Source organism: Oenanthe melanoleuca, chromosome 10 (assembly GCF_029582105.1).
Source record: "Oenanthe melanoleuca isolate GR-GAL-2019-014 chromosome 10, OMel1.0, whole genome shotgun sequence".
NCBI lineage: Eukaryota > Metazoa > Chordata > Aves > Passeriformes > Muscicapidae > Oenanthe > Oenanthe melanoleuca.
Window position 1 is genome coordinate 8597011 of NC_079344.1, and position 21069 is coordinate 8618079.

Genomic DNA, 21069 nt, shown 5'->3' on the forward strand with positions numbered 1-21069 from the left:
GCTGAGGAATTCCTGCAGAGATAAGCCTGAGCCATCCTTTCCTACTGTTTCAAGTTTTAAAATATTAGGAATGTTCCACGATTAAGAGATAGGGGGAAAAATGTGGGAAAAGGAACATATCCCAGACTAAATCACAGTAAAAATTATTTTACAAATAGTCCTTTTACAGTAAAATATAGATATGGGAGATCTAGATGGTATTAGCCACAAAGTTGGAAAAAAACCATTGTTGGATTTTTTCAAGTATCTTAATAAGCCCTTGATCTTGAGTTGGTGAAATTAGGTCAAAAAAAGAACACAGCAATAAAGTAAGTAAAACAATACAAAGCAGGAAAAAATTAAGTAAACTTTTTGTTATCCTTTTCCATAGATATCTTCTAACTAATTCCAGCTAGCTGTAAGCAATGTGTCCATACCAGTCCCAAAATGTTGTCAGGGATTCCAGGGCACTAACAGCTGGCACGACCTTGACCAGCCTCAGCTGAGGCTCCTGCCCACGCTGTGCCCAGGGCTGCTGGAACTCCATTTAAGCTCTGGCCTGGCCCTCAACCCTCTCCTTCCCCCTCCCTTTATGTTCCCTTATGGTTTTGTTGAGCTGTGGGCTATGGTGGCCCACAGACTGGTTTTTCTGGCTTGGTTTGTACCAGCCTGGTTACTGAGCTTTGCCAGGGCTGCCTGCACTCCTGGCTGTCCCCTCTAGCCCACTGTGTATCTCACCTAGGAGAAGTGGGACAGGTCACAGCCTGTGTGGCTCCTGCCCTACAGCCTGACTGGGCACTCTGTCCCTTGGGAAGCGGCTGGATCTCACCACTCCTTGGAGGAGTTTGTTGGAGCTACGACTGCAGCATATTTTGGTAAGGTGAAGTTTCTTGATAGTAATATCTCTTTTTAGAATTCATTTTTTTGTGACCCTTTGCGAAAATGCTTGAATTCACATCTACTTTTTAAGGGCTAAATGTAGTTGAGTCTGTACATAGTAAGTAACCAGGCTTGCCTATTGTGACAATATTATATTGACAAATATAGGCTTAGATGCAGAATTAACAAAAAAAACCAGAAAATCGTGCTTTTCCCTGTATGTTATTCTGCTCCATAAGTCATGAGGGTGTTTTCCTAAATCAAGATACACTGGACAGTGTAACAACTTAAGGAGTTGCTACATATAGCAGTAATAGTGTTTTAAATGATATTGACCGGATTCCCACAGAGTTGCAACTGACTTACACCTGACCGGAGCTAATGAGAACAAACTGAGTTCTATTGGTCTCATAATAGTTGCAACAGCACCAGAGTAGGTACGTTTCTATGAGAAAATTAGAGATCACCCACCAGAAAGGTTCAAGGGCAGTTTCTGTGTTATTGGTGGTGGTACACAGAGACGGGAAAGGCCTTTGCAGAACACATCACTGCACAAGTGATCCCCCCTACAGTACTCCAGCCTATGCCTCTATTTGCCTGGTTAAATTAAGCAGAACAACTAAGTTGGCCTAGAGTGGCTTTTGTCTGCTGTGGAACAACAGCCTTCTATAGTTCGTAATAGGGAAAATATATAATTTATTTGCAGCCTTACTAGATGCAAAAGTAAATAATAGATTTTGTTTGGTAGAATATGAAATGTAGAAAACACACCTGATAATAGCCTTTTGTAGGTGACACTGGGCAACTTCCTTGCTTAGGCTATCTTGGTTTCCAGGTCCCAGTGACCAAACTCTGCTTTCCCCTACAAACACAGAATCTGTAGCTATGCAGAATTCTGGACTGGTATTGCTGTGCCCAACACCAGGCTTGCTGTGTGAAAGTGCATGGTACAGGGTGCATTCAACTTCTCTTTTTATAACCTCACTCTGTGTGTCACTAGTGTTCATCCCAATAATGTGTCATGTGTTTCTTCCAACCTTTTATTTTGTTTGTTATTCCTTCTCCCTGTTAGCTCCTTGCTTATGCTCTCTTCCGTTTCCACCCTGGCGTGCGTTGTGGTGGATGCTCATGTAGTGACATGTCCAAGTCATCTCGTGACACACAGGCCACCTACTTTGCTCTTTTTCTTCCCCAATGAGCCATTACAGTGAGGGCAGGTCCTGCTGACCTTTGTCTGTTGCTCATGACTTGCAATATAATTGATTTTCTCAGAGCCCCTGTTTATTCACCAAATACTGTCTCTTCCACATAGCACTCAATAACATTTTGTTTTTCACAATCACAGAAGTGAGGGCCATCACAGAAAGAGGAAAACAGGTCACTGTCACTGTGCATGAGAAGAAAATGGAAGTTCAGGAATTCAATATGCTATATCCATAGTCTCAGTGGGGATATGTTATTTTGCAAGTTAGAAAGAATATCTGTTAACACATAGCTATGTGTAGATAAACTGAAACTATTTTACCTCTGCAGTGAATTTTTGATTTTGCTTTAGCTGCATTCAACCTTTATCAATACAAATTCATACTTTCTAATCATATCAAACGTAGTCACCTAATTAATTTCTAAAATATATTTTGCAAACCCACAAAATGATCATTTTAGTGAATTGTAAGTTTATCTCAAAATGCTTATTCTAACATTTTAGTTAAGGCTGTGAACTAGGATAAAAAGTAAATTTGTGCCATTTGAAGATGTGCTTGTTTTGCTTTTACTGTATAGGATCATAAATATGCAAATAAGCCACAAACTGTTGTGCTTTAGCACCAAAATAAATTAGGAAGACAAGAAAGGACAAATATTTATTCAAATACTTGACATAATGACCATTTGAATATATTGTTTTGGTAATTCTAGAGTATTTATACTAATAGAAGCTTTACTTTTCATAGGTTATAACATACTTGTGGAGGGTGACAGTGACTGCCCTCTGCCCTGGAGGGCTTGTTATTTCAGAGTAAACAAGCACCCTGTGTGCATACAGTGCAGGGCCAAAGAACTGATTAGACTGTGTCAGGGTTCTCATTACTCTAGTTACAGGAAATGTAACATTTTGCTTTCATTAATCAATCAGGTGCAGCTCTGTTACTGATAACTTTGAGATGTTGAACCAAAATGTAGTTCCTGCATGGGGCCTCTGCAGGATACTTCCAATTTTGCTATTTGTTATTCAGAATGCTGATTTATGAGCCAAATGTTGTTCTGCACTGCTTCAATGATTTTAAATTTGTAGTTTAGCCAAAATATTTTCTCTTGAGTAGTAAAGACTTTTGTTGTGATGAGAGAATGGCCCCATGATCATCAGATTTGTGTAGTTGAACTTGGTTTGGAGAAATAATTATATATAAGTGGAATCTGTTGAAGAGGTATGTCTACCTCCATTTTAGGACAATTATAAATAGAGAAGGATTTGGCTTCTCTTTTAAATACGAACGTTTCCTATTAATGTTCAAAGAGGGAAATTTGGTGGTTATCATGTGATTTAACAGAGGTTTTTTGTTTGCCAGACCAGAGATTTAATTTTTTTCAATTTGGCTGTTTGGCAGCTATATCTTGCAGAATCTTTTTTCTCCGCCACTTCTGCCTGCACTGTTTAGTGTAAGTTTAAAATTTTCTGTTGCAATTGACCATAAATCAAGAAATTGCAGAATATTTCATGGTTATGTTAGACACATGGTGAAGGCACATGGTCTTAAGTTTGTATAAAACAAAGGATAAAACCATCATATTTCCAACCCTTTTCCTCATGACAGCCCATGCCAGCTGTACAGATGGATGGCATTGCCATGATGTGTTGAATGAAATGATAAGTGCAAATGTCCATATTTCACAATTTTATGAACAGTAAAGACTTTAGAATTGTAATTTTCCATGTAATTTAAATTACGTATATTTTAGAGCCCAGCAAAAACAAAGCATGTGTGGAATAAAAAAGCCTTGCTAAAAGCAAGAGACAAATACATCTGAAATGAGTGTTAAAAGCATTGCTATAGTTTGATATTCAAAAATCTTATACTGACTCTGCTGGGCTAACGTGGCATGAGTGGGAATTAACAGACTGTGTGGTAAAAGCTGCTACTAAGGGAATACCTAAAACACTTGACACTGGGATATGAAAACATAATGTAATTGTTAAAGAACAGAAGTTCTGCCTTGAAGAGTTTGCAATCCATACAGACAAGACAGGGTAAGTCAAATATTTCCTTAGAGAATGATGTTTTATTTTAAACTCGTGTGGTTAATTCGTTTTTGCAGAATTGCTGACAAACTTCTCCAGGTATGAAAATTAGGCAACCAGAATGTTTCAGTTTGTGACCCTTTTAACTTTTGAATGTGTGTTAAGGAGTCTGCTATGGAGCTGCAGGTGCTGTGAATTTTGAAGTGCTTGTTTTCAATCACATCTTGCCTGGACACCTGAGTTTCATTCAGTTTTTGCTTGGCTCAGCAGAAGAGGTTATGAAGACCTCCAACAGGAGTCAAAATTCCAGATTCTCATTGGAAGTTTAGAGAGAAAAGAGTAAAGTGGCAGGAGTGTGTAGTGAGGCTAAATGTGTGTAGTGTGGATAAATGAGAACACAAATCAGCATTTCATGAAAATGAGATTCACATATGAAAATGCCCTGATTTCACATAGGAAAGTGCTGTTCAAAACCTGGTGTAGTTTCTAGTAGTAGGCTAAGGCTATTTTTATGCTTCAAATACTGTTATTCTCTGAGTGCTCATCTTACTTTCAAAAAGGATGATTTCAATGTAACATAACAATCCTATGGATTATGGGGGAGAATTAACAGCACTTAAGTAATTTCAGCAGCTGGGGTAAGGCCTTCCTGATCTCTGCTTTCCCAAGGTAGGTACCACAAGGCACTTGTGTTGTTTACTGTAATGCTGCTTTCTGAAATCTCCCTGGGGGGGGCTAATACTTGTGGGTGCTTACCTTCATTTTCTTATGTGCTGTAAAAACTCAGACACAGAATCTCCAGCCTGGACCAGGATGGGTACCTGCATGGGTATATAATTTTGGAAGATAGTAATTTCAGATAATTAAAGATAATAATAAATAATGACTGATGTCATAGTGAAAGGAGAGTTTAAGTAACTGTGGCAACTGAAATGGATGCAAAGCCAGCCTTTCCAGGAAGCTGATACACTTTCAGCTGAGCAATATTAGAAAAAATAGAAGACCGGGTCCTTAGCACTCTTGCCTGTTACACAGCCTGTACAGGCTGGGAAGAAGAGCTTGCCGCAGGTGTCCGGGCGCACCTGGAGCAGAGCAGCCTGTGGGTTCGGTGGCACGGAGGAGGCAGCGCCGGTGTCCCCGCGGTGCCCTCGCTGCTGCCGGCCCCGGGCTCTGCAGGCTGCTCTCAGCAGAGGGCACTCTGCTCCTAGCCATGGAGGAGGCGCCTTCCCGTGCTGGTGAGAAACCTAAACAGATTGGAAAAGTTTCCAGTGCAACATATTTGAACAAACTCTTCATCGGTTATGTTTAGTTCACTGGAGCATATTTTTAACTTCAGTGGCAGGGATCAGAGCCCTTTCTCTACGTGCTGCTCTTAGCGGACTCGACGAAAGCCTGGAACATCCCTGGAAGCCGAAGTGCAAAGGTAGAGGATTTTGGCGTTCCTGTTTAGCGGCTCGAAGCTCAGAGGGGGAACGAGAGCAAAGCTGTCGTACGAGACATATTCGCCAGATTTACAGTAGGAAAACTAAAAATATTGTAGAGGGCAGCATGATTAAAGACCTACTCGGTGTGCGAGCAGATTTGCAGCTGTATAGTGAGTTACTTGCAGATGAGACACAGGATGGTTGTGGTTTTGGAAGCTGCTTTGCATCAGATTCGGGGGCTGACTTCACGGTAGCTTTTGCCCCTCGGGGGAAGACGAACCACTTGGTCCCGGGCTGCCGGGGTCTCGGCCGCCGACATCGGAGCATCGCCAGTGCCTCCGCAGCCGGGGCGGGGGGACGAGCCCGCTTGGCCGCCCGCCCGCTCTCGCTGGCCGGGGAGGCAGCGGCTGCGCGGGGGGCGCCGAGCGAGCGCGGAGCGGGGCCGGGCCGGGCCCAGCGCCGCAGGTGGAGGCGCCTCCGGCCGGGGCCGGGCTGCGGCGGGCGGGCGGGGGCGGCCCGCTGCCAGCAGCCTGTAGGACCTTGGCTGAGGCGCGGCGGTGGGCTGGAGCCTGGCGTGAGGGAGGGGCCGCCGCTGGCGGGGCAGGATGCTGCATCCCCGGTGCCGTGACAGCCGAGGCTCTCCCGTGCGCCGCCGGTGCCCGGCCCGCTCCCGGCCCCGCTGCGCGCTCCCCGGCGGCCGCACCAGGTGGGTGAGCCCGGCAGGGAGCAGCGCAGGGCAGCCCCGAGCCTCTGCCCCCCGCGGGATCCCTCGGCCGCGGGGCCGGGGCCGCTCCGGGAGGGCGCGGGGAGCCCGGGCACCGGCACCTGGGACACACCGGAGCCTGCTGTGCTCGGCCGCTCGGGGCTCTCGGCATGCCTGGACACGGGGGAAAATAACTCTTCCTTCTTTTATTGTCATAGTTGCTACTTTTGAATGACAAAAGCATCCGGGAGTGCTAATGATTTTGGGCAGTAGGGGAGCTTTAGGATGTTTTTGGAGGGAGGGAATACAACGCTTTTTTCTGTAAGGCATCTTAATTATGTTCAGTTGAACAGGTGCAAGAACTGTTTGGATAGACGGCTTTCCTTTGGGATGCCTTCTTTTTAAAAAGGAGTACTTTATTTGAAAAAGTTTGCGTTCACTGTGGGACTTGGCAAACTTGAGGGGTGGTGGCTGAGGGGAGGGGGACCTGTTTGTGTGTATGTGTGTGGGGGTGCATAAAACTTGCACTGTTTTGAGATCACTCTGGTAGTGAATAGTCTAAGGCTACAAGGTGTGTTGACACAAGGAATTAACAGAATTAGTAGTATTATTACATGAAGGGGTTTTGGGCAATTTTAAATTGACGAGCCCATGCTGGCCTTGTAATTTTGATGATCACTAAGTTGCCAGATTTCTTTTTTTCCTAAACTGATTGAAGCATGATTGTTTAGTCTCTGGGCTTTCAAGGCAGTGCAAATGACTGCCGAAATCACAAGGCTGGGCTTTCATCTTTGAGTGCAGGAAAGTACATCAGGAATTTTATGCTCCTTGGATTTCACCTTTTAGCGATCAAGATGGGAGGGATTCCCAATTGGAATAAATTCTCCTACATTCAGGAGATAATCAAGCTTGTCCACTATTGCCGGCTTCCCTGAAACTGTTTGCCGCTCTCGGTGCCCGAGCTGGAGCCGCCTCACCCTGCAGGCAGCGCTCCGGTGTTTGCATTGCGCCGCTTCCAGCGGCCGCCCAGTTTGCTTTAGTCATTGAAATTCTGGCGGAGCCCACTTGATTTTGTTTGTAACCTGAAACAATTTCTCTCAGCAGAGCCCCGAGACATGAGGATGGCCAGCCCTAAAGCCACTGGGCTGTCCTGGGAGATCACTTGGCTTACTTTTGCTCTCTGTGCTCATCTACAGGTAGGTAATGAACTTGTTGCTATTGTCATTCCTGGTCCTGTATCAGGTGATCTTGCTGCACACTTTGCATTACTGTTTTAAAACAGAAAACTGCTGAAGGAGCTGCTCTGTAATTAAAAATCTCCCAATGAGAGAGTTTTCCTTTCACCAAGCTTTCAAAAGTATCTTTGTGGGAAATGACTATTTTCTCCCTTGCTCAGTATTTTGTACCTGACTTGACCAAAGGGAGATCTTGCCAGATGTGTGATGCCATGGGTCTTTCTAGGCAGCACAGCTGCTCTTTCCCCCTGGGAGTTTAAGCACCTGATAAATGTTAAGGTGTTGTAAGTGACAAAGGTTATAGAAATACCTGGGTAGAAACATCTAAAGCATGTGGAAGTGGGAAGGCAGGGAAGGTGCCCAAAAAGGCCTTTGGTCCAAGTGTTCAATGAGTACAGGAACCATGGAGGGAAAACCGTAGCTGCCATCTGATCTATTGCCTGACACATGAGCCTAATCTGTTCCAAGAGGTGAGTATTTAAAGAAATATGCTGTACTGGCATGCAGTGGAGATGTTGTTATGTATGCCATTCTCAATCCTGATTTTCCCACAGCACAAAATATTTCAAGGATTCTTCAGTCTTAAATCAAATAAATCCTTAGAAAAAGATGACCAAATAAACAGATTTTTTTTTTCCAAATAGGAATCTTTCTTTGTAGTGTTGTAGTATTTTTCAACAAAAAAGTAAAGTCTTCAAATAAAATCAGTGTTATTGTGTACTGTTTGTACTATTGCAATGCTGAGAAGTGGAGCTTGATGTGCTGGGCAGTACATAAACATACATCTTGAAGAAATTTGAATTGAAGAACAATACAGCAGGCAAAAGTAATATCAAAAAGGAGTATGAAGAACTGAGGAGAGTGTACTAGGCAGTTGAGTAAGCTTTGATCAGTTTATGGTGGACTTTGATTTTCAAGGCAGTGGGAATGGGGCTTCAGTGCATCCTCAGTAGCACTGCTGAGTGCTGTGAGCAATTTGGCAGGTGATGAACACCTCCTCTCTGTGGATTATGGTTGCAGCTAACCAGTACACTGGTTACTTGAGTAAAGAACTCACCATTAAAGTAAAAGTTTACATCTGTATTAATTGTGCCATAAAACACAGTGCGTGCATAAGCAGATAGAGTCTCAGTGGGATCTGCTTTTTGCCTACATGTTTCTTATGCAAGGACAAAAATGTTATGGATTTGCTGTGCTTATAATTTTGTATGCAAGCAGTTTAGTGATGCTGTGATAACCAGCCCTATAAAACACTCAGAATATAGTTCATGAAGTTCCCTTAATAGTTCTGTTCAAGATGAGAATAGAAGCTCAGAGAAGAGAAATGTTAATTTTGTTTTGGTGCCTTTTGGTTATGAAGGGACCATATTTTGCCTTTAAAGTATTTTTCTTGTATTTTTTCTTTCATATTTTTCTTATTGCAGAGCTGGAACCAGTAGTGGCATAGTTTCCTCTTCTCCACGAATGGTTTGGCATAGCTTCACTTGTCTCTTTATAATAAAAACAACCCAAACACATTGTAGTAATCAATTGGCTATTGTGAGTAACTTTATGAACACTTAAATCCAGGTCAAATTTTATGATCTTGATTGTCCTTTAAAATACTGTAATCTGTTTGGCATATTTGAGTCATTAGCACTTAACCCCAATCTTGTAGGAGGCCTTTTTGCTCCTAAGTTTTAGGTGTTTTATCACAATTTTAGGCACATTAAAGGTATTTTATATTATTTAACATAACATTTTTGGTATCCAATAACCATTAATTCTTTAATTGGTTGCTTGGGGCCATACTAAATGGACCACACACAGTTATTTTACCCTAATATTGTACCATAACTTCCACTTCTGTTGGTTTTGGCTATTAAAGTGCTTATGTCTGGAGCTAATCAATTAGAAACAATTGGATGCTGGGCAAGGTCACAAGTCTATGTCATATCACTTATGTGCAATTGATTAATTTCATCCTGCTTGAGTCAGGTACAAAATAAAAAAATGACCATTTAAAAAGAATGTGGTGGGAATGTGGTATGAATGTAATGCAAAGAAAGCTTTAACATGAGAAGTTGTGAAAAAGAGGTAGCTGTTCCTGAGAAGCAATGGAACTTAACTTTGGTTGTAGGAGTCCTTTCTGATTCTCCACAGAGTGGTGTTTAGCTGGGCTCCAAAATCATCTCTGCCCTTGCAGATGGGCTGTGTCTCAAATTTGACAAAATTATTTTGCCAATGGCAAATTAGTTGCTATACTAGTAGGTAAATTAGATTTCCTAGGATACTCAGGGAATAGTTTACCCCTGAGTATTGTTGAGCTGCCTTAGATTGCTAAATCTGCTCTGTGACCAAGAGCAGTGACATTAATCACTCAGGAAGAGATCACTTATAGGTAAGGCTTGGCCGTGTTTTTTTGCAAGTACAGAGCTGACCTTTTCTTGTATGTGCCAATATAAATGAAATTAATGGAACTGCATTAGTCTAAAGCCAGTGGTAATACAAGCAGATTACATATGTATGTTTTTCTTGAAAACAAACAAGATACTCATCTATAAAACGGTAGCAGCAACATGGAATAACTCATTGTTTCTAAAGATGTAAATGATGACTATCCAAAGAAGTTACTGTATTCTACAGATTATGTGTATTTGGGAATGTTAACTGCATCCCTAGCCTTGAATTTATTGCTAAATTTTGTTTTAAAGGCTCCTCATTTTTCCTTACATTGTAGCAGGAGAGCTATTAATTCTACAGATTTTAGGAGATGGTTAAGCTAACAAAGTAGAAGTGTCCAAGCCCAGTTCTGCTGTTTTGAAGTGATCTCTTGAGTACACATAGCTTCATATTGGTGATTGAAAAGGCAGGATGTTCAGCCTGCTAACCAACTCTTCCTTAACCTTGTGATGCTATTTTATTACACCATTCAGCTAGATGCTGTTGTATTTGTTATGTTATGTATGTGGGACTGTATATCTTTATAGTCTTACTAATGGATTACTGGCAGGAAGAAATGATGGCTAGCAGATTTGTATGGGCAAATGTATATCAAGAATTTAACACATGGATTCATTTTAGATTTATTCTCTGGTATGTTGTTTTCAAATCAGGAATAAGCTGATATTTTCTTAGGTTCCTATAGTCCAAATTAAACCCTCTATGAGTCAGTACATTCTGCCTCCAAAGACCATGGGGTTGGTAATATGTGCAGAGGGAGTAGGAGCAAAGACACCATGTCTGGATATTTAAGAAGCATTAGGTCTTGATTTCTATGGAAGAGAAAGTTTCATAGGTCATAAATTCATTCAATAAACTGTTGGTTGCTTCCATGATTTATGTTCCTGCAATCCCTGCCTGCATTATGGTCTTTTCTAACTATCTGTGATATTTTGGAAATGAAGGATATACATACTGAAAACATTATTGTCTTCAGAATGATTCTGCCATAACCAATCTGCCAAAAACTACCAACATAGTAAATGTCTTTAAGGCTGAGATTTGCAAGGCCAAAAATCTGATGTCCATTATATGACATAGTGGACTTGGAGCCCATCTCTGTGGAAAACCTTTGGGTTATTGTTTTACAGTCACTAAATGCACACTGATGTCCAGAAAATAGATTATGAACTACATGCCATTCTTAAGTCTCCAGTGACCTTGATCAGAAATATCAGGGTGAGATTGGCAAGTCCTGAGTTAAATCTGAAGCAATTTTCTGTTTCTGTAGGCAGGTGCCAATTCTGCACCCATCTGGAGTTTTGCCATCAGCCTGCAAAGGCCTGTGATTTTATTCTTAGTGTGAAGATTGAGTTGCTGCTTCTAAAGACAAATAACACATCTGAGACTCTGTACAAGTATTCTGACTTAAAATATTCATTGCTATTGACAAGGTTGCAACTCAGTGACTGCATTACCAGAAAACTTATGTTTAAGTTTCTGAACATGCTTTAAATTTATGACTGATAATGATTGCTCAGCCAGTGCTCATAGAATCTGAACTGCTGTTGCCCCCAGTTTACAATCCAATAGTGGAATTGCCTGAAAAGTTAATGCATGTGTCTTGTGACTTGAGACACAAACTAGGTATGAATACTTACTTTTTAAAATGTGTCATAAAAAATTAAAGTCAGCTATGGGAGAGAAACAAGAGTACAGATGTCATCAATGAAGGCACCTCTTTACTATTTATTTGTTATGATAATTTCTCATGAAGTTACACTGAAAGTTGGACAGAAATTCTCAGATCAGTTGTGTGTAGAGCTGCAAATTTTTGTTTCCAAAACCAGATATCCAAAAGTCTGGCATACTTAGAGAAGGCTCAGGACTAGGAATAATTTCTAACAACTTCCCGTGACTTCTAATTTCTCTTGAAAGAGTAGTCAAGAAAGGAAGGAATGGCTCTAGGATGATCTTTGGTTTAGAAAACACTTGAATGCTTAGTTGCTGATAATTACTCATTCAGATGTGCTTGGTGCAGCTGCATCTTTCATATTCCTTACCAAACTGGGGCATAAAAAGCACTGAGGTGGCAGTTTTGCACAGTGCACCAAATCCCATTTCTACCTTTGCATCACAGAAAATGTTTGATTGATTGTACTGCCATCCAAAATAATGCATTATGCTTCAAAAGAACATGTGTTTTAAAATTGGAATCCTTTTTATTTGCTGTTACTTCTGTAACCTGTGGGTCCACAGGTTGTCTTGATGTTCAGTTTTTGAGCTTGCAGCTTTTCTTTAAATATTTGTCCATGCTCACCTGAATCCCCAGGAGCTCCAGTATGGCTTGAAATCAAGTAGTGAAGTGAATTCAGTAATAGTGGAAGCAGATTCATAATGTGCCTCTATAGTTGTTGGTATTGTAAGTCTGTGCAGGAGATCTCAGGTATAAGTTATAGTGTTCAAATGTGGTACTTCAGTCAAATCTGTGTGTTATTACACATACAGTTAATAATACTGATGTTAATTCTGTGGCTGTGAACAGTTCAACACAATCACACTTGAACAATTCCAGTGTAATTCTTACTAGGCAAAATCCCTGCAAAACAGGGACAGTTTGTACATGGTGAAAGAATGGGTTTGTTTTTGAAGTACAGTTTGATAGTGAGCTCAGCATTCCAGAAAGGACATTGGATATAGCCATGGCAACTCCAGAGAGCCCACTCAGACCCACATAGGAACAGCACTGCAGGTCTGATATGCTCTGTGCACTCATTTATTGTCAGTGATAGACAAAAACTCCTTTAGGTTTTGAAATCATGCACGTAATTTTCTTTCCTGTAAGGGGAGAACTTGATTTTAGCTGAAGACTTCAGACTGTCAAATGCTCTTGCATTTAAGGGTAGATTTTCAAAATACCCTCACTCCAACTTCTAGGAAGCAGGACAGTTCTGAGAACTACTTTTTGGATGATGACAGCCACACAAGAGAGATTAATTAATGCAGATAGGGCAGTATTTTCAGAAGGGTTTGTGGGGTCTTTGTTTTGATGACTTTCAGTAAGACCTGAGATGTTAAACACAAACACTGTTAAGTACTCAATTGCACTGGTAAGTGCTTAGATGGATTTTTCTAAACAAGGTAAATTTCAATTAACCTAATGGAAGCCAGGCATTAGGTGCCTTAGGCACTTCTAAAAAGTCTGGCTAAGTATTTTTCATCGTATTTAACTGATTAAACTAAAACTTTCACTCTAAAAATTCTTTTGAAATAATAGGTTTCTGGTGTGTAAATTCTAGTACTCAAGTGCATATTTGATAATGTTTGAGAAGTGCCAGTACAAGTGTCATGTGTTTATAAAGGGAGGGCAGTTTTTGAGAACTTGGCCTAATAAATCCCTTCCAGACAGCATATTACATAAAGTATTTAGCAACAATGTTATTTCTGTTTCTAATTTTGTATTTATTAGATTTAACATCATTATGGAGGGAAAATGGGAACAACATTTTCAGTCTGTTTTGAGAAATGTGGTTTCCAAGAATTGTCAGTTTGTCATGCTTCTGGATGCACTGGAAACACAGTGAATGCAAGTTAGCTCAACAAAATTGTGAAACAATAATAGAATTGCATTTATGATTGCAGTTACTAGATTGTTGCTGTATGCTAACAGTTGTCATTGGTGTCCTGGTGGGAGGTCTCAACTGCTTAATGAGGCTGATTTGTAGCATTAAAGAAGTGGAATATTTGTTTATATGTAGGATCATGTATTTCTATGTTTATGTAATGGTGGTTTTTCTGTCATCAGGTGCTTTGCCAAAAATTGAAGCTGCCTAAAATTTATAGGATGCCATCTCCTGTTAATGCATGCAAGCAAAACAGGGCAATATTTACAGTGTGTGTAAGTGAAAGGACCTATAGAGGCTCACTGCATGGTAAATCAAGGTGTAGAGGAGGGTTTTAGTGGCCTGATCTGCCTTGTAGAACCCATGAAGTAAGGTGACAAGGACACACCTGCATCTCTACAGGATGTGAAGAGTGAAGGATTGTGTTTCCTCTGTCTCTGGCAAAAAAAATAAGTGTTTCCTGGCCTGCACCTTACTGAAGCTCAGAGAAGATTGCAGGAACTGGCTTTATTCCCAGCTGGCTGATTCAACAAGAAATTAAATAACTCCAACCCCCTGTTTTTGTTGCAATTTCCCTTCTTATATATGTGGCTGTTCCAGGCTATCTACTTGCATGGAGAAACATGAAGGGATGGGCACTGGTTCTGATAAATTCAGATTTGCCTCTTCTGATGGACATTTTCTTTTCTTTCTGACTACTGCAGCCTCTTGTGGTGTAGCAGTGGTGTGGAAGCAAAAGGCTGAACAAGCTCAGTGCTCTCTGTGGATGTATAGCAAATGAAATATGCTAATACATGATTTGTCTTCCTCTCCTGAGGGTCTTCTCTTATTAGATGATTTAAAGGTCTCATTACTCATTTGGTGTTTTGTTTTCTTGAGTCTTCAAATACTTTTAAACTGTTCCCTGGTTGAGTAACATGGATGTTGGCTGAAAAACCCAATAGTGTCTTGAGTATTCTCTGCTTGCTAGGTAATATCCTAGTTGTAAACTGCCAGGTACATGCAGCATATTATAATATAAAAATTCTTTCAGCTGATCTCATCAACACTTGTGTTGAAAGCAGGACAGAGAATACATCTAACCCTGGAGAGATGGGCTGTGTGCCCTGTATGCTATGTAGGGGATTTTGCTAAAGCCACTAACTGATAAGACTGCCTGAACAGGCTCTGTTTTTTGTCCCCTGATTTTATAACTTTATTTATATGAATATAAGGTGCTCTATATGACTAACAAATTACATGTTTCCTCTAGACTGGTGATTCTCAGGTAACAGCAGTTAACAGTGCCAATTGAATGTTAGGAAATTATGAAAGGGAGGTGTAAGACTAATCCAAAACTATCATCCTATCACTGTGTGAGTTCCTAGTTTGTCTGTGCTGATGCACTGGATACACTTCAGATCCCTTTATGAATGGGGTGGAGAAGTTAGGCAGTAATCAGCTGGTAACTTTTTTCAGGGTAAGAACTGAGTGTCTTTGAATAAAACTACCAGGAGGGAGATTGAAAACAATGAAATGTGGGTTTCTTCCATTAATGGTGATGATATCTGGCACTCCTTCCCAAACTTCTGGAGTAGAAAGTTATATGGATTTTAGGAGAGACAGATGAATACTGGGAAGATCCACTTCATAGTACTAAATGGATATTTCCCAGCAGGCTGGGAAGATGAGTCAAGGAAAGTATTGCAGCATTCTTGCTCTGGACATGCTTTTTGGGTGTCCAGTTATTGGCTGCATTGAAAATTGATAGACTGAATGGTAGATAGATAGATAGATATCAATATATTATCATTCTTAGGTCATTTTGGTGTTCCTTGGGGCTGTACTTGAGCACTGTTGAACCAGTTCTAGATGTGCTGTCACCTGTGAATCATCATTTAAAAATTAACAGAGATACATGCTCTAATAGCCAGGAGTATCTGGGTAATTGCCCTGGACATGACAACTTGCTGTAAACCTGAATGGGTGCCTACACTCTGAACTTCTTTGTATCTATCAGAAATATTTTTTCATTTTCATATTGTTAATTTTTCCATGCAAACATTTTTAGGATGTTTCTGATGCATTTTCAAATGCTAGAATTTTAGAATGATTATTCAAGCTTGCAAGGAAATTCAGGCTTAATTGCTGGAATAGCTTCTTGTTTTTAAACAAACACTAGTATTTTCTTGAGGAAGATAAATAGAGACACAACTTCTGATATTTTACTAAATATGGCTTGGCTTAAGTTCCACTTTCATGATGTGATTAGTCCTTCTGTAAAACACAAATATTCCAGGCATTTTCCCTGCATGAGACAACACTTGCCTTCCCCTCAGTTTGAAACTGCACACTCAAATACTTTTCCCTTTCTTTTTCCTCCCTCTTTCAGTTAAATTTGGAGCACAATAGGTTGGTTAAAACTATAAAGAAAACCTCCAGAAAGCTGTCTTAACTTGTGGGGTTTTACCATGCAGCTGTTTATCTTCTGCTAGGAGGGAACTATAAATGTATTTTTAATGCCAGGAGCTGGGCTTAAAATGCCATTAGTTATCTGGTGGGAATAGATTTGAAAATTAGTAAGCAATTAGATCAGTGGGCAAATACATTTTACTTAATGTTGTAAGTCTCATGGGCCTTTCCAATATCCTGTTAGCATCACCTGTTCTTAACACCAAACTTTTTAAAGCTTTTCCCTTATGCAGTGTGACAATAAAAGGGAAAGTTTTGTTTAACTCATAAATAAAAATCAATATTTTAATTAAAACCCCCAGCTTGCATTGTTTCTCCAAGGGAAACAAGAGGTGTTCCTGGAACATTAAGCTTTTCTTGGAGAAAATTTCTTCCTGTAGATAACCATCTTGAGAAGGGCCTTAGTTGGGATAACAAAACATGTGGGTTTTGTTCTAATCTTTTGAACTTGCTTGAATTATGTCCTTAGCAGACATCAGTGATGCATTTGTTTGCAATTGCTTATTTTTCCTGCTGAATTTAGACCTCTGTGAGCCATCTGTAATGTGTCACATAGATGCCACTATTTAGAAATGGGGGAATGTAGGAATTACAAACTTCCTTTTTCACTATTTCTAATGTTAAAGCCAGTCTTTAAGAACACTAAAGAAAAGACCTAGTCCTCTTCAACTGTGCTGTTGAGTGTCTCCTCATTCATTGTCTGCCAAAAGGTCACTTAAAATCCGTGATGATATGAGGGCTCCTGTATTCCAGGCACTTCAAGATCTCAGTTCTGAAAAAGATCCTTTATGAGGTCGCTGTGCCACAAGTGAGACCTTATTTGTAAAATTCAGGCTTCCACTTCAGCAGTACAGCATCCTGCACTTGAGTAGCAAGTGAAGTCTGCAGGCACTTTGCCTGAGACATCAGTGGGAGTTTTCTGGAGTAAGACCTGCCCATAGGAAGCAAACTGAGGCTGAATTTTATTAGTGCTAACTAGCTGGCTATCATATTCCCTGTTGTGTGGAGTGAATCAGTCCATCTCTTCATCATATAACTGCTAAGGACAGATGGCATTTAGAATGTTGCCTGCAGCTGTTTTCTCGAAAAATGGCTCTAGTTGTCTCCCTGGAAAAAAAAAAAAAAAAAGGCAGAGATAATAAAGTTAATTTTCCTGTTGCTTATAAACCTTGCAAAAGTTGAAGTGATTTGCATTTTTTACATCTCACTTTATTGTGTGCCACTGAAGATCATTTTATCAGGTGTTATGGTCCATCCCTATTGGCAGGAATTCCTCTGAACTGCTGTAGAGGGAAACATCAAAACTGGTCCTTAGAGCATGTGCATTGTTTTTCAGGAGAACTGAAGCAGAACGTGGAAACTAATTTTTTTAAAAATCAATGTGGCTTTTTGCCAGAATTACTATCTTCAGAAAATGTCTCCTGAACCTTTTAAGGGGTTGCACTCTCCACTGCATGGTGCAGATCTGAAGGTGAGAGGAGGGAGACACGAGTACAACACCAGTGAGGAAGACAGAGCTGATTCCTACATGTAGCAGCATTTTGTCTGTGCATATGAAAATTGACATCATGGTGTAGGAATGTTGACTGTGTTTTGCATTTTGCTAGCTGCACTTACTGGAAATCATGTGTTTCAAAGGGAGTTTTCAATTTTTATAAGTCTTTGCTTCCATATTAGCCCAGTCTTATTTTGAATGTAGACCTGAGCTATGAATAAAATTTAACTCATGGAGTAAGATTCCTCTGGCACATGATGTGAATGAATTATGCAAATGTTAACTAGTAATGTGCATGTCTGGGTCAGAATAGGCAAAGCCAACCTTTAGATTCCACTGTTACCACTCAACATTGTCTTATTCTGTTCAAGAATGCCTTACTCTGAGAGCAAGGATGCTGAGTTTGGATGATCTTCTCTCAAGAAAAGCTGTACTAAGTGTGGAGAAAGTTTAGCTGGCTGCACAAAACCAAGCCTTTGGTTGTGGGAAATTTCCACTAATGTGATTTCTTAGTTCCAGATAAGTCTGTGAAAGAAGTGAGCTGAGAAGTGAAGAAAGAAGACTAACAGAATGAAAAAGTGGCACTAGCTCTTCATCTGGAGAGTAATCATTCAGATAAAATTGGCAAAATGCAATCAGATTATCTTTCAATAATGGGCTGGCCTCTCTCTTTGACCTTAATAATCCAATTAATTTTCTCAGAGTTATATACTATGTAGAAAGTTGGCAACCCAAGTTTCCCATGTCATCAACTCTATCCAGTCTCCTGAGAGAGTTTTCTAAGTGCAACATCCTTGCACCTGCTAGTTCTTCCCCAGCTCTTCCCAAAATCAGGCTGCTCTGAACACCTTCATGAAGTTATTCCATGTTAATGAAGCAATTTTCTGACTTTAATAATGGGATTCTGCAGCTGATAGGAGACAGGTCCAGTTCCATTAACCTGTTCTTGTAATAAAGGACCCAATTATTTTTTCAGTGTCTGGGATAGGTGGATTTGAAAGAGTTGGACATCTGTATTCTGAGAAATTACATTGCATCTTCAGGTGAAATCAGAAGTATCCAGTACCTGTCAAAGAGTCTGTTCCTTTGCCTGCAGAGCAAAGTTAGCACATTTTTTCACAAGTAGCATTTAACAGCCCTAGAAAAATACAACTTTCTGCTTCAGGTGTGCAGTATCTCAATTCACTGCTGAAATTTTCAACTTTCTTTTAAACGTTCTATGTGTATGCTCTATGGAATAAGTGCATGTGTAGCATATGTGATTGCACTGACAAAGTCTCAGGCAAACTGAGATTGTCTTTAGCTGAATTTTAGTCTCAATTAAGTGTTAGAAAGCTGCAGGTTGCTGATGGACTTTTCCCTACATGTAAGTTACAGTGCTGCTGCATAAAGCAATGATTTAACCCAGCATTATTTTTAGTTGAGAAATTAGACATAATCAGAGCTCTTTGCACAGCTGAATAAGAATATGGGTTGAGAAAAATGAGGAATGATGCTTCATGTTGAAGGGTGATGGTTTTTCTAGTCTGAATACCTGCTCTGGGGCTCACAGTGGCATGATAGCTTTTGTAAAATAGGGGCTTGCTTGCATGGTTTTGTGTTGGAATTGACTCTTTTTATGAAGCAGCTTAGAAAAAAAATCCTGTTCAGAGCTGCATAATTAACACCAGATAGGTCAGAAATAAGCACCTGAGTAGAAAGAAAATTTAGATTTCTGGTGACATTCTTGATTCTAATGGATCTTGCCTCCAGTGCCTTATTACTCTGTGCAAGTATTTGTGTTGAAATTTGTCCAGTTCTCTTCATTGGTACTTGTTCTGTTCAGTGTTTAAAATGCTGGTGGAGCTCATCTGTGTCTATTGCTCTTTTTGGAGAGCTGCCCTAGCAGTGCAGCTTCTCTGGGCTGTCAGTCCCAGAGGATCTGTGCTGCACAAGGGCTTTTTCCCTCTGGGTTTTGTTGCTGAGGGCTCAGTGCTGGCTGCTCTGAAGGGCACACGAGATCTCATGTTTTTCAGAGGCAAGTGAACTGGATTGCTCTCACCTAGCTGACATTTTCCTACGTCTTTGTAATGTTGGCTAATTTTTTTTTTATTTGCTGACTGCAAAAAATTTAGTGATTAGTCTTAATACTTCATCAGAACATTTCCACATAACCAGCTGTATTTCCAATATATCTCAAATGTTCAATTATTAATTGTCATGATACCTACCTATGACTTTTATTGTTTATTTCTGGAATCTGATTTCAAGTATAGCAAGAACTGTACAAGCTTTATTGTTAGGGGTGAAATTTAAACTTTATTAGAATTAAGTGTTTAATAGCATAATTTGCTGCATATGTTGCAAATACAAGCTGCTATGAATAGATCCTCTGTAAAAAAAAAAAAGCATTTGATATGTTATGTATGGACTTAAATCCAATATGCTGTTATCTTTAACTAAAGGAAATTATAAGAAGAGATTTACAGAGGAGGGTTTATTCTATTAACTTTAATTTCTTTAAAACTCAACTGAAGTAGAGTTTGGTTTCTGTATTTTGACTTTGTTTAAAATGTGCTGTACATATAACTTCCTCTGTTCCTTGAATATTATTCTGAAAATAGTACAAATTGGCTGTTTTTCATCTACATGAGAAGAGAAAAATATAATTAGTAGCAGTAGGTGGATTATTTTTTTAAGTGGGGTGCCCTGATTCTCTATTTGTCCACTCACAGTAGACTTTAGAATTTAAGCACAATGTTTCCTGTTATGTTACTAGATTTTTTTTAAGATGTAATTTTTATACCTTGTAAAGAACTGTGAGGGAGACCCTCCTTTTCCTCCATGTCTTTGGCCCCCAGCCTCCCAGGAGGTATTGGTACAGAACACACTGATTTAGAATAGATACTGGCTTGCATTCTTCTGACTTTGAGGTAATTTGGAATGACACTGTGTTTGTAAATGGCAGAAATGAAGAGTTTTGGACTATTTTGAGATATAGAGATCATCTTAAATCTTCTAGGCCTAGAACTTTTGAATTGGAGATTTAATTATTGCCCCACACTCCCTTTCAAAGTGTGTAGTTGCTTCTTTGAGGGTTTTATATAAGTAGGTAATCTTTTTTTTTTTTTTTTTTTAAATTGTATTTTTTAATATAATAGTTAGCAGTCAGTATCTTTATTATTAAAGCTGGAGTAACAAAATGTGGGAAATCACTGCATGTGTTAACTCTAAGAAAGAAAACTCATATAGGGAAGGGATAAGTCTCATTCAGTCATTTTTGAATGGGTTTTCTGCAAGAGGGCAAAAAATTTTAGACTTTGTGTGATGTGTAGGATTTCCTTCAGCCTTCCCACCAGGAACTATAAAAAGGTTGTATAAAGACACAGAATAATTACAGCCTGAGTCAGGCCAGCAAGTTGGCTTTTTTCACTATAATCATGATAAAAGAACATCTATCTTGGCCAAAAGAACTGGGCTCTGCAATAGAGATGTTCTGGACTGATAATTCCAAGTACAGCCAATCTTGCAGAGAAATACACAGATTAAGATTTAAATTTGGATCTTGTTATTTAAAATGGTTGCTGTTTAGGTTTCTTGTAATAGCATTTTACTCTGTGTAGGGTGCAGAGGAAACCAGGC

At 39.8% G+C, this 21069-nt stretch overlaps 1 protein-coding gene across 2 annotated transcripts in view; it reads left to right on the forward strand.

The window, feature by feature from the left end:
* Positions 1 to 6090: 6090 nt before the first annotated feature.
* Positions 6091 to 21069, forward strand: part of ADAMTSL3 (ADAMTS like 3) — a 168760-nt gene continuing 153781 nt past the window's right edge. The window contains exons 1-2 of one of the 2 annotated variants that reach the window (XM_056499487.1): positions 6091 to 6226; positions 7328 to 7419. In XM_056499487.1, coding sequence (XP_056355462.1) covers positions 7339 to 7419 — 81 coding nt within the window. In that variant the 5' untranslated portion in view covers positions 6091 to 6226; positions 7328 to 7338. The remainder of the gene's footprint in view (positions 6227 to 7327; positions 7420 to 21069) is intronic. The other variant, XR_008841284.1, reaches the window with a different exon arrangement.